The 14,123-nt window shown below is 34.1% G+C and overlaps 1 protein-coding gene across 5 annotated transcripts in view; it reads left to right on the forward strand.

The window, feature by feature from the left end:
• The window catches only part of LOC108968374 (neural-cadherin), a 262,770-nt gene that overhangs the window by 92,484 nt on the left and 156,163 nt on the right, over positions 1-14,123 (forward strand). For all 5 annotated transcript variants that reach the window (XM_018932366.1, XM_018932368.1, XM_018932369.1 and 2 more), the window contains exon 9: positions 9,641-9,830. In XM_018932366.1, coding sequence (XP_018787911.1) covers positions 9,641-9,830 — 190 coding nt within the window. The remainder of the gene's footprint in view (positions 1-9,640; positions 9,831-14,123) is intronic.

The following is a 14,123-nucleotide window of genomic DNA, read 5'->3' on the forward strand; positions in this document are numbered from 1 at the left end:
TATGTAGTTAAGAGAGTGTTGAGGAGAACAAATGCTGTCTCTTATACACATCTAGATGTGTATAAGAGACAGGATGAGAATGATAGGTAGTGGAAATTTGTAGTAACTCCCATAAATATTTTGCTTATAAAATTTCCCCCTGAAGTATCTCTGACGCACACAAATGATTATATATGTTAAAGCCTTTTCGCACAGGAGTTAGTTTATTARTTAAATGGTCTGTATTCGATTAAAGCGTTAATTAAGGACGATTTACCATACAATACAAAAATCTTAATTTACTACATTAATGWCTAATCGAATACAAATCCAGAGGAAACTAAAATGCAACTGTGCGGGTTTGTAAATTTGGGCATCTTTATTGATAAAATAGCAATTAGCTGATGAAAATGAAGCAAATCAAATGAAAAATAGCTGATCTTTAATCGAGCTTATAGCTCATCGAGAAGCCGGCTGCATGTAAAAGAGAAACAGSTTTCTTAAATCTAATCTTAATGTACTAAATTAATWTAACTGTGCGAMAAAGCTATTACTTTTGAAAGAAGTCTGGTCCCTTCGATCAAATGTAAAATAAAAGCATAATATTTATTTTGGCACTATTAGCTCTAAGTACAATAAAACTATTAAACAGATACTTACATAATTTTTATCGCAYTTTTTTCAYATTTRTTTCAAAATAGTCTCCTTCYGCTTCAATACAGYTTTTTGCACGGTAAAAAAGCATTTCGAACGAGTGTTTTAGCTCRTTGGTCKGTATGGTCGCCAATATGCCGATGCAAGCCTTTTGAATGGCCTCTGCGTCTCATAATGCCTTTCATGGCAAATGCATGCTTCCGAAAAGGAAGCAGTCGCACGGTGCCATATCAGTTGAATACGGGGAGTGGTGAATGGTTAAAATGTGATTTTTGGTCAAATAATCGTTCACAGGCGTCGTGGGTTCTGAACAATTTTTGGTCATCAGTCAATTTGTGTGGATCAAACCGAGCACACACCTTTCGTAAACCCAAATGTTCAGTCAAAATGCAATAAATCGATGTTTTGGAGAAGTTCAATTACATTTCCATTAATTTCAATAATGATTTCGGCTCATTTTTTATGAATTCACACACAGTTTCGATGGAATTTCCGGTGATCACGGATTTTGATTGGCCCACATGTTGATCGTCATTTATGTACTCACGACCACTTTGAAAACCTTGAAACCACTTTTGCACTCTGCTACGGGATAGAAAATCATCGCCATAAACTAGTTTCATCAGTTGAAATGTTTCGGTAAAAGTTTTACCAATTTTAAAACAAAATTTAATGTTGGCTCTTTGTTCGAAACTCATTTTCGCACCGCCAACACAAACATATTCACACTTCAAATCTTTGAAGCGGCAAATTATCACTGGACAATCGATAAAAATAGCAGATTCTAACGCACTAGTCGACATATAGATGCTTGCCCAGAGACGGATAACACCCAGCAAACTATGCCATATTTTTTCCGCTCTTATGACATTTCTCTTCAGTCCTTTTCTCCCCAAGAAGATTCTCAATAGTCGGAACCGCCAACATTGAACGACTATAGCATATAGCTGCCATACAAACTGAACGTTGAAAATCATGCCCTTATAAGGAAAACTTTTATATTTGAAAATATTTATTAATGAAATTTGGCATGATGGGGTCACTATAACATATAGCTGTCATACAAACTGACCCATAAAAATCAAGTCCTTGTATGGAATCCTTTCTATTTGTAAAGAGGGATATAACTTCGGTGCTACCGAATTTATAATTTAGAGCTATGTTTCCTTATAGTCTCCGTATTTACTCCCAAAAATATATTACTAGTAACAAACTTTACTTCTAAGCAGACACGACTAAGAAAAGCACAAGCACCAGCACCAGCGTCCTCACTTTATAACTAAACGCTCGACTATCGGCAAATATTCGTTTAAGCTACTAGTCTGTACTCACTAAAATCTAATATTAACCGCACTAAAATGCTATGAATAGCAAGTAGGTAGCTCTAAGCATGCACAACGAAAGCGCTGCACAAATTTCCTGTAAAAGCACTCAAATAAGTTCTGTTTATTTAATAATTTTTGAAAAGTTTATATATATATATATATATTGTTTTTTTTTGTTGTAAGAAAAAAAAATTTAAGATAAAAAATCTGAAGCTATATTTTGAAGTAATATAGTTTCAGCTATGGGTCACAAACTATTTATGTGAAATTTAGTAGAGGAGCAGCTAGTACTTACATACCTAATAGCATATATGTAGTTAAGAGAGTGTTGAGGAGAACAAATGTATAAAATATAATTTAAAAAAAAACTTAAATTTTAGAAACTTAAAAAAATTTTTAATATGATAAGTTTAACAAATGTTAAGCAAACTATTTTTATGACAGTCATTTATGAACGAATGATTATGTGCAAGCGTGTGTGTGCGCTGACGAAGCTTTTACTGCTTAGTAGGTGGATTCAGGGCGTTTAACGTAGGTGCGTAGATGCACGCTCACATGAAAATGTAGTTATGTAACATATTTACGTAATACTAGCGCACACTCTCGCTGATAAAACATACTTATGGGCGCACAGCACGACAAAAGCGGTACCAACCGCGCGCAGAGGTCATACAAAGCCATTAAAAACCAAAAAAAAAAAAAAAGAGAAGACAACAAAACAGTCATTAAGTGCTACTTCTTCACACGTTTTTTCGCCTAGGCATACTGCAACGGAAATATGAGTGTGCGGTGATTTTTCCGTTTGTCTGTGAATGCAGCGGATGCGCTGGGAAAGTGATGCCTTCCTTTCAGGCAGTGTTCGCCCATCTGTGTGTGTGTGGAGATGGCGCGTTTGAATTTGGCTTGCATTTGATTTTATTTTTTTATTTTGCGCCTTTTGTTTTCACTTTTCTCTCTTTGAACAAAAAATTTGAATTTTCTATTTTCTGTTTTTGTATACGTGGCATGTACCGGTTTCTCTATTGTTGTCTGTGCATCTGCGGCTGCTGACGCCAGGCATATCCGTGGCAGTTTTTTTACTCTTTTACAACATTAAGCGCACTATACCTTGTGGCTGGCAACAATAGCTGGGTGGAAAAACGCTCGATAGCGGCAAAGACTACTTATGAAAATATTATTACGACTATTATCATGACACGTCGGTGATTTCTATGCCGCAAGAGTATACTCGCGATGTTCACTGCTAACCACAGCCACGCTACCTTGCATATTCCTTTGTGTATACATAATATTTAACGGTGTTAACAAATGTTAACAGCGGTTTGTCCCACAGTAAACATCGTGTTTACTTGCTATTATGATAATGCGCCTTGTAATATTTACATATCTGCACTTGTTGTGTGAGTTAGAGTATTTGTGTATACATATACTCCATTCTTTTCATTGCACTTTTCATCATACACAACGACGACGTCCATTTATCGGCATTATTGCATCAGCTTCGAAGAGAAAAATGCACTGCTAAATCAGCGAAATATGAGCAAATAAAAAGATTGGTTTTATAAGCAATGATAAACAGAATTTCATATGTATATCGACAGTGTAGACAGGATATCTGAGACCCCATCCCACCAATTTCATAGATTCGCCGTACATGAACTGAAAACGTACACCCTATAAGGCTTACCCACAGAGCAGAAGAACCAAATTATTAAGTTAGGTTTGATAAATAGGCTGACTTTTCGTGATTCCAAAAACCGTCCTATTTGGACAGCTAGAGAAACTTGTCCCTTACTTCCCAGAACTCCCTAAGTATGGCTCAAAACGACAGTTGCATAGAGACAAAGCATCTGGAGGCTGCCATACGGTTATTGAGCCGGCTAATATCTACCCCAGCCAACTCTGCTGGGTTCGTAGAAAGTATTAAACGCAACCGAAATCCTTCAATAGTGAATCAGAAAGCGTCTAGATGTTTTCATCTCAGCAACATTTCACTTCGACAAATTGCGTACTTCAAAATATTTAGACTCACCACATGAATGCCAATAAGACCAATGCGTGTTCAATTAGGACGCCTAAACGATGTGAGTCTTGCCAAAAGCTAGTAGTTCAATGAGCATTATTCGTTCTACTCTGGCCGAAAATGCTTTTTGACTTGTTGAAAGGAGACAAACTAAAGTTTTCATCAAAGAAACTATGAAAAAGGTACATTATTACAATTCTAGAGCTATTTACTACTATCCCACATCCTCAGGGTTAGGAGAAAATGCCAAGTGGACATCCAGCAATTGAGGCTATAGGCCTCACTGCTTAAGAACAAGTAAACAGATAGAAAATCAGTTTCCTGACAAATAGATATGGAAGAAACAAAAAAGCGCACGAATTTGTCCGTTTTAGGGTACCGGCGTATGTAGTCGAAATGAGTTTTCCAAGCCTATCCAGGCGATTCCAAGAATACTTGAAGAAATGGTTATTAGGCCTTGAAAAAACGCCAACAGAGAGCGCGGCATAAAATTAGTTCAGGTTGGTATATCTGAAAGAATTCCACTTTTAGGAAAGAAGGAGTTGAGTAATATGGTAGCAGTCTCAGCTCGAAAAACTTGGTTAAGCGTATTTGGCAGAAAGCCAGTGAGTAGATCACGAGGTGAAATTCATGAAACATTGAAAAATTACCTATTCTATGTACAGCGTGTTTTTTTTTAGTTAGTTGGGACTGTATTTGGCATCCGCTTTTAATCAAAAAACATATCAATATAATTTTCCTCAAGGTTTGCTTGTGGATTGGAGTTTGCGGGCATTTAAGCATTAAGTCTTTGGTTTTAGCGGATTTTTGATATACAGTAACGTCTTCTTTGTAAAGAGAATACAAAAATTATTTAACCTTCAAGAGATATATATACATCCCCGAAGCCCCCACCTCCCATTTGTTCAAAATATATCCTTGTTCCTACAATAAGTGTAGATTTGAGAAGCATAATTCCAACTGAATTATAACAACATATAGGCAACTAAAAGGATAAATATTCAAAAGTAAACTATTTTATGTGCTTTTCAAAAAGTACCATACGCATAAGTGCCGACCAGTTCATATATTGAATTCACATTTTGAAACAAGTGGTAGCACGGTACTCCCCACTCAAAGCTCTCCAAATAAGAAGCACATTTCTATATGCCCCATGTGGCTCTACAACATTTTATAATATTGTTCGGTAGTTGCATCTAGGATAGTGTGCGAGCGCAACAAMTCTCTGCTATTTTATGCGCTTTTTGTGTGATAACACAGTTGAAATTGTATGCATTAATATACATATTTGCCAACCAGCTCTTTAAAACTTATATGCCGGCAAGCGTAATTTTAAGGGGACAACAATAATAATGTTTATGGTTGTTGTTGTTATACTCGTACTATATGCGCCAGTTGCACAATACTCGTATGAGGTGAAGTTCCCACACCTTTACTTACCTACCGAAAATGCACATACGCACAAACATATTTATTGCAATATTGTGTGTGATCTAGCCACAGGCAACACATCGGCATGCGACATGTCGCTGCTCAAATTCCATTGCTCCAATTCCGCTCGACAGGCGCATAGAGATTGTGTGCCCAGTATGGCAATACACAGCTTCCAATACAGTTTATGTATGAGCACCCCGGCACGGGAATATTTGTCGATTCTTGTGCCCAGCGCGGTATATTGCGGACTGTTGCGGCGTAATGCTATACTCCTTAACTTGTGAGCGAAAGAGGTCACACGCTCCAGGGCGGATTGCGCACTTGCTCAAATATTTGCGCCTTAAATGCTATATTGAATGTGTGTCTGTGTGTATGCGTGGGTGGATGCCCAGAGCATAATGGACTAATGTGTGGCGAAGAGCACGCGTGCCGCAATTGGCGATGCATAAGTTAGATAAGGCATATTTTAAATGCCATCACACAATTTAAAGAAGTTGCAGTTTTATAATGGCAAAGGAATATGGACGCATACTGTTAGGGGTTACGTGGGTTTTGAAATCTCAAAAGTCATCTTTTTATTTTATTTTTAAATATAACGGTATGTCTGCAATATTTGCGCAAGGTTTTGACGCAATCACAATAAAAGTATAGGAGGTATAGAGAATAGTTTTTCGTGTTTTTTTCAAGCATCGTTTTCAAAGTCTGTGTTCAAGATTTCTCAGAAACTTCTGAAGTGATCTTATTGAAACAATTTTTTTATTAGGATGATCCCTTCTCTTTTCCAATGGTTTTTTGCTTCGATCACAATAATTTTTTCAAGGCAATTATTGGTAAAAATTATACTTAAGGTTATACTGAAGTGTTTGCAACTTTGCTGATATATAATTTGTTCCAAATACTTCGATTATTCACGACATATATTCATCTACGAAGCGATTTGATTTACACTCACTTTTTGGGCGGCGACTCCAAAAATATATGCTCTCTCATATGCTATGCTCATTTAACTCATTTAATATAATATATGAAAAAGTTTGGTAAAATAAGCATTATTTTACCCGTCAAAATCCACATAACCCTCTAAAGGCCAATTTTTGTATAAGGTGCATTGAAATATATGAAATAATAAATATGTTCCATAGTTTCCAAATATATCCCAGGTAATTGTATTAAAGTTGTAAGCACTTCATTTTATGGTATGCAATCAATCTGATTTCAGTTGAAAATTTACAATTTGGTATTAAGTAAAGCAATTCCACTTTTGAATATATATCTGTGTATTAGCGTTTACAACTATTTTTTCCACCGCTGTTGTCGCCAGCTCACAAGGCGAACAGTTACCATAGAAGATTCTTTGAACTGTTTTCGAGAAAATTTTTTTTTTTTGAGTGATTACGAATATGTTTGTAGGTGTAAGTAAGGTTAACATAACATCTTTAAACTACATTGTATTGCTTTGATTTTTCATTATGAAATCATTATTTCGTTAGTGACTCCGAATTCGTAACTTTAAAGTTCAGTTGTTCCAATTTCAACTCAACTAAGCCAAGTTGTAAACATAAAGAGGGTTTTATCTGAAATTTTAGTCAAAAAGTAAACTTTTTAAATCACATGCGCTTTTGAAATGTTGTTGAGAAAGTGTTATAAATTTACCCTTGCCAACGGAATTCAATCTGAAATATGACATTGCATACTTACGTATGAAATCTATCTCAAGAATATTCTTTTAACTTTTAATTTCAGATGAGGGTAGGTAGTTTAGAACAGTCTCAATAATAAATTGTGAAAGTCAGTTGTGAAAAACATTTGGATGAAAGGGAAAATCCAATTCTGGTATTTTAAACTTTTTTCGTTTTAATTTTTTTTTAGTGTTGTTAAGTTATTTTAATGTAGGGTAAGCAAGTTGTGTTTCTACAAAATTAATTTGCATTTTTATTTATTTGTTTAAAAAGTGTTATGTGAATGTGTTGAGTTTGAGTGAGACTGAATGCTAACAAATGGTTCATACGCTATTCTGTCGCATAATACATGCATACAAGTATATACCCGCATATTAATTATAATATCTAGCAGCCAATATTTCAGTGTAGGACATGAACTTTTCTAATTAAATGATTGAAAGTTTATGAGCGCATGAACAGGGAAAAAGTTAGTTCAAATTACCATATACCATAATTTTATTTGAACCAGGTATTTGTACAGTAAGCCACCATCCATAATAAACAATACAAAAAGACATTAAAACGAAGTATTTTGAGAAAATAATAAAAAAATATTTAATTAAAATTACTCTTAGTAAAATGAGTGTGTCCGTTTCATACGAATTGTTGGTAGGTTATTAATTGATWCAAATAGCTGTAAATTAGCGCAAAAAATTACGCATAAATACACGCCAATTCCACGTAGCATACTTACAAACACACACCACGTCCACGCTATTGGCAAACATCGGTATTACGAAACATGAGCATCTATACCCACTAACTAACCAAAACTCGTATTATATATGATATATTAGCGGTATTTTTTCATATATTTACGAACCGARTTTCATACACAGTTGATAGTTAATTACAAATTGTATTGGAGAATGCAAAAATGTGCARCGAAAGCCATTTCACCGAAAAGTACATATAAATTACAAAGTATATAAATAGCCAACAAAACAATCATCATAAAACATCCTATAAATACACAACTCATAAAGTCTCATCGCGTCACCTGCAAAACAAGTATAAAAAAAAATATTCGCAAAATTGAAGAACACTGTGTGTACACAAATGCGTACTTGTAGGTATAACCCATCCAGGTATTATACAACTGATCCTGTCACCCACGCGTCCAGCATATTTCCACTGCAACCAGCCAGCTTTTACTTTCATAAATCCCTACTCCCTAGCAGCTTTTTTTTGAAATTCCTACATTCCTCGTTCATGCTGATTTATTTTCGCTATTTTGTATTCAATTTAATGCGGCATTTAATTTTTTGCGTGGCAATAAGTGAAAAAATGTCACTCTCACGTGTCGCACGCGCTGCTCGCCATTATGTTTYCGCTTCATTTTATTTCCATATATTTTCCTCCTGCCATTTTTGTCAGCGTACAAAAAAGTGAACAACTGATTTGCCTTTTTCCAGCGCAAGCAAAAGAACAACTGTCATTTTGCCACGTTTTCATTCGAAAAGTGTATCCTCAATCCCAAACCGAAAACCTTTCCACCTTGTGCTTATTGACATTTAATATGGCAGTACCGTTTTTTGATGCCATTTCACAATTATTCTTTTTTGCTTTTGAGAAAATCATCGAATTCTTGTGTTAAACATTATAAAAACTTTTTTTCTGCAGATAATTGTGTTTCACAAATTTATCGCAATGGCGTCGTTGATTCATGATTTATACTTGTTTTTGTAATTTCACGTTTTCTTTTAGCACTCTCTCATAGTAGCAGAAACATTTTTTCTTGAATTGTGCGTCATAAATAATTTTTGTATTTTGTTATGTCGCATGTGCACATATATACAAATAACTGTAATTTTTGTATAAATAATATAAAATAATATTTTTTGGAAATATTAGTCMTTAACACTTTTAATAATCACTTCCTAATTTACTAATTTTTAACTAGCTAACTGTTATTCTGAATGACGTGCAGATATTCTGGTTTAACTAAATCAAACTCAATTTTAACAAAGTCATATCGGAAAACTGAATTTTTTAACCAAACCAAATGGCTATGTACATACGACAATTTATAAACTTGAAAATTAAAAAAAAAAATAATATGTATGAAAATAACTCGTAAACATATAAACTAACTTTTCTAAAAAAAAATTATAATAAAATAAAGTCGCGTCAACTAAAAAAAAACAAATAAATTGACATAATTAAAACGAAAATACTGGCATTCCTTTCATTTTCAAAAGCCCGTTATTCATTTTTCAGCCTAAGCCAAATATTTGCACGTCTTAAATTAACAAAACACTTGTCTTGTTGAACTAATTGAAATATGACGAAATGTACGCAAATTTGATTTTTGTAAACCACTCACAGATCACTCTCTTGATTATAATGCCCCATACCACATTTGGTCATATTTCAAATAACTGATCTGAAAATAGTTCTCCTAGTTTAAACATGACTTTGAACCTTTTATACCGGATTTTTCCAGTTTTCTAATATGTATTTATATTCCTTTACCCGCTTTGTTTCGTCGTCTGCGTTCGCAGTTCGGGCATTGAAGGCAATCCGACTGTGTTTTATCGCCTAATGCCCGGGTCCACCGCACAGACCAATAAATTTCATACGTTCTACCTACAACAAAGACCGGATAATGGGGATACATGGGCCGATATAAAGGTGAATCATCCGCTGGATTATGAGAGTATAAAGGAGTATAATTTGACGATACGTGTAGAGGTGAGTAAAAGTTTAAAATGTATATTAATAAAGCTTGAGTGCCTAAAAAGTTTAAAAGTTCTATAAACTATTCTATATGATATATAGCAGAAAATAATAACGAAAAGTTTTTTATTATTTATATTATTCAAATTTTATGAAGTAATGAAATAGATTGTAGTCCATCCGTTGAGTCGAATTTTCGATGACTCTAGCATTTCGACTGATAACTGACGAATGGCATGAGGGATGTTTTGTTTCAAGACCTGAATCGGGGTTGGATTGCCTGCCTACTTTGTTGTTGTTTTTCTTGATGAGATAATATCTTTTGAATCGCTTCAGGTTGCTCTTCACGCCAAATGCGCCAATTTAGCTTGTTTAAATACCTATTGACCCAGTGGGCCTCATAGCTGGACAAAATTTTTCTACAAACGTTGGATAATCTTGGAACTTTTCAAGAGCCCATAGATCGATGCGATGACGTTTGGGAAGGCTGAGCGGCTTCAGTTCTTACACAAGATGTATTTTGTACGTTAGTCCGAGTTACTGCATAAGGCGCCCAATTTTTATTTTTTTCACTTCGTGCTCGACGTGGTCTACTTGGTCGAATATGCGCCTTCTCACTTTAGGTCGCCTTCAAACGGGTGTTCTTTGTCCACTCTGACGATACTTGATATCAGACCGGAAGTCCTGAGCTGCTTTAGTCATATGTAAAATAATCGTTTCTCGCCACTCCAAAGTGAATGGCAATCAGAGAACTTTCCTCACATGCGTGAATTTGTACACATAACTYCATCCTCCTGCTAAATATACGTTACTTTAATTATTATTGCATTCGAAAAGCATTAGATTGGAGCAAGCGATTTTCCCAGCCTAAAATGCCAATAGACGTTAGGTAGAGTAGAGGACTCAAAGAGTTTAAAACTTCGATCCAAATTGTCTCTTAGAATATATCTTCTTCACTACAGTCAACTAGGGTTTTTGATCATCCGTTAGTTCCTAAAAAATTTAAATAAATTTGTACAAAATTTTATTTTTTTGTAATTATGTATTAAATGTGTTGCATTGTTTTTGCTCTGAAAATTATAACTATAAATATTGTAAGTGATTTACTTAACATAATTGAGAGGGAATGCATAAAAATGATTGTTCTTGCAAAATTTATGTATTTCATGCAAAGCAAAGTATAAGGAAGTTTTTGCACTAAAATTCAATCGAAAAGTAACCTCAAACTCCGCTCTCAAATGCAAAAATTAATTAATTCTATTTATGCCCGAAGATAAACAAGCGTGCATATCTCCTTTTGCACTAACTGTATATGCGAATTCCTCAAAAGCCGAAATATTTAATTGATTTGGAATATTTCTTAAAAATGCCATCTACGATCTATTATATCGCTTTATTTGCACTTATTATTACACTGGTATAGACATGTTTATTTGCAAAGACATATATGTGCATGTATTGCACAAAATATGTTAGCAATATATTGCAATTAGTAAAGGAAAACAGACACATATGCAGATTTATAAGTGACAGCTGAAGTGACATCAATTCTGGCACAACAAACGAAAATGATATTAAATGTTTGATAAACAATTTGAAGAGACTTGTCGGCGCAGTTGCAACAAATATTTATGCCACGTCTGTGTGCCTCCGTTATGTGGCTAATTGCTAAGAGAAATGCAACCACAGATATTTTCGGTAAATATGTAGAGTTCTATGTTCAGTAGGTATTTGCCACATTTATTTGTTATTACCATGCAAAGCACTGTTGTTCTTGCTGCTCCAATAACTACATTCAAGTGCAAAGTGAAGCAAAAGTAAATTTCGTTTAAGGCTGGCTAGTAAACACTTGCATAATTCATATCCACCTACGAAATAAAGCAAATATTGCAAACGTTCAATAAAACTTGTGAGTTTTAAATCATATTTGCATTTCATGTCTCAGCTAAGCTCTATAACTATTTGCAGAACATGCAAGTATATTTCAATTTCTCTCATATATATGAACATATGTATATATTTCTCGTATATTTATATATATACAAACTTTCATTAGGACAAATACCTTCAAGCGTTTAAGGTGCATAGTGTATTTTTGCCGCATAAACCTTTGTGAGGGACTTGGTTTTACGCCTGAAATGCTTGGACAAATAATTCATTTATTAATAGGCGGATTTTAGTGCAATCAATTTCAAAACAAATAGACACTATATTTACTTGTTAATGGTTTAGTTTTGCAATGCTGTTTGTATTCCATAATGTCGGCATATTGAAAAATTATTCGAGATTCCTAAAATTGTTGGTTAATTTAAACTATATTTAGTGGATCGTAATGAACAAATATGTAAAGCATCAGTTAATTTTTTCTATAATTTGTATTTTTTTTAAATGCATTGAGGCAATGTACTTCAATAATTAAATATTAAAAATAATCAATAATACCAATAGTATACCAAAAATGCTGATTTACTTTAAATACTAATCGAATAGCATTACAGAATTCAAATAATTGGAAGAAATTAATAAATTTTGGAAAAAAACTTCACTTATACATTGATAAGTTTAATATTAATTTCTTCCAGTTATTTAAATTTCTGTAATGCTGTTGGAATGAATGATCAATAACACATAGAAATCGCAGTAATACCTTGTTATACCTCGAACTGTGTGTAGTAAGTTTGCCACGACGAGCGTAACACCCAGAAATAAAAGTCGAAGGCCCACAAAACGATATGTACATATACGATAWGATGAGCAGATTTGGTTCAGATATGCTCGTCTGTSTGTATATACGCGAACTAATCGCTCASTTTACGAGATACCGATCTRAAATTTTRCACATCTCCTTTCCTGCAAGAAGTTGCTCATTTGTCGGAACCGCTGMATCAAGGCGACGGTGCAATCTCCGAAGAAATTGTTAAGATCGAATCACTACAGTTTCTAGCTGCCATAGAATACTCATCGCCACTACTAATGAAAAAATGAGTGATTTTGGAAGCAATCCTGCTTTTATATTTCTCAGGCCCAAATGATCTTTCAAAATGGTTTTCACTGATCCTTCCGATATTCCAAAGATTTCAGTAAGATCTCTGGCTGTTAATCGTTAATTCTCAAGCACCAACCCCTTTATTATGTTAACGTGTTGATGGCTGTTCTGGATGTGGTTCGGCGTCAACGCGTTCCAGCCACCCTCTTACACACGACAAATAATTACCACCAAAGACGCTTTCCAAAATTCTRAACATTTTGCCACCAGAAACTTGATTCCGCACACAAAATTTAATGGAACTTCTTTCTTGAATAATTTCACTCATCGTAAAATTCGSCGAATGCACTTTACGATCTTCAGATTTTGAAGTAAATTTCGACAAATGGATTTTCGCGTGAAATGGAAATTAAAAAGTCTTACTATTTTTGCCCACAGTATAGATATTGAGTAAATATACTTGGCCAGTTTTWGTGCAAGTTCGTTTATTAATACATAGGTGCAAACGAAAGCATAAAGAAGATAATAAATTGATCCAATCGAATATTTGAAAGAATAAAAACGAGATAGTGGTTGAGCGCAATTATTGCCATGAGTTTCTTTTGCTAATAAAATTGGTCAACTCACTGATAGAAAACTATTTAGAATTGACAAATTGAACACTTGTCAAAAGCACTCTATCCATGTTAGGMGTATTTTATATGAATTCTTGTTTGCAATTTTAGCAAATTTGCTAAGAGTATTTTCCTATGAATGTTTTATTTATTAGTTTATAGTTTACCAGCATTTTTACGGCACCGACACAATTCCCGTGAATGTGTTTTTTGAAGTGTAATTTCGGCGAGTTTGACAAAAAAGTGTTTTTTTTTTTTCAAATTTGTAATAGTTAAAACGCAAAAACTGCAGAAAATTACACTTGTACAGGATTCTTAATTGATTGCAAACGCTTAATGTATTAATAGATGGCAAATTAAGTGCAATAACGCTCAATAAATTTTATAATTTAACTTGCACAAATAGACTTATCCACCGGTATTTGACTGGTTAAATGGCTTAATCACTATTACGTTTTTTCAGGAATTGTATTAAAAAATAGTAAAAACATCAGAAAACGTTGGCATTCAATTTAATAACAGTATATTTTGAATTGGAGCAGATTAATTGAGTTTAGTATTGAAAATGACGTACTCAATGCCGTTTCTGTTTTATATTTGTATACTTCGAAATTAGATAATAAAATATAAGTATATGTTATTTCGTTTTAAGGTTTTTATTGGTTGTCTCAATAATCACCACATTTGACCGGGAGAAAGAAGCCGTAG

The sequence above is a fragment of the Bactrocera latifrons genome, unplaced genomic scaffold, assembly GCF_001853355.1.
Source record: "Bactrocera latifrons isolate USDA-ARS-PBARC rearing strain unplaced genomic scaffold, ASM185335v1 scaffold_211, whole genome shotgun sequence".
NCBI lineage: Eukaryota > Metazoa > Arthropoda > Insecta > Diptera > Tephritidae > Bactrocera > Bactrocera latifrons.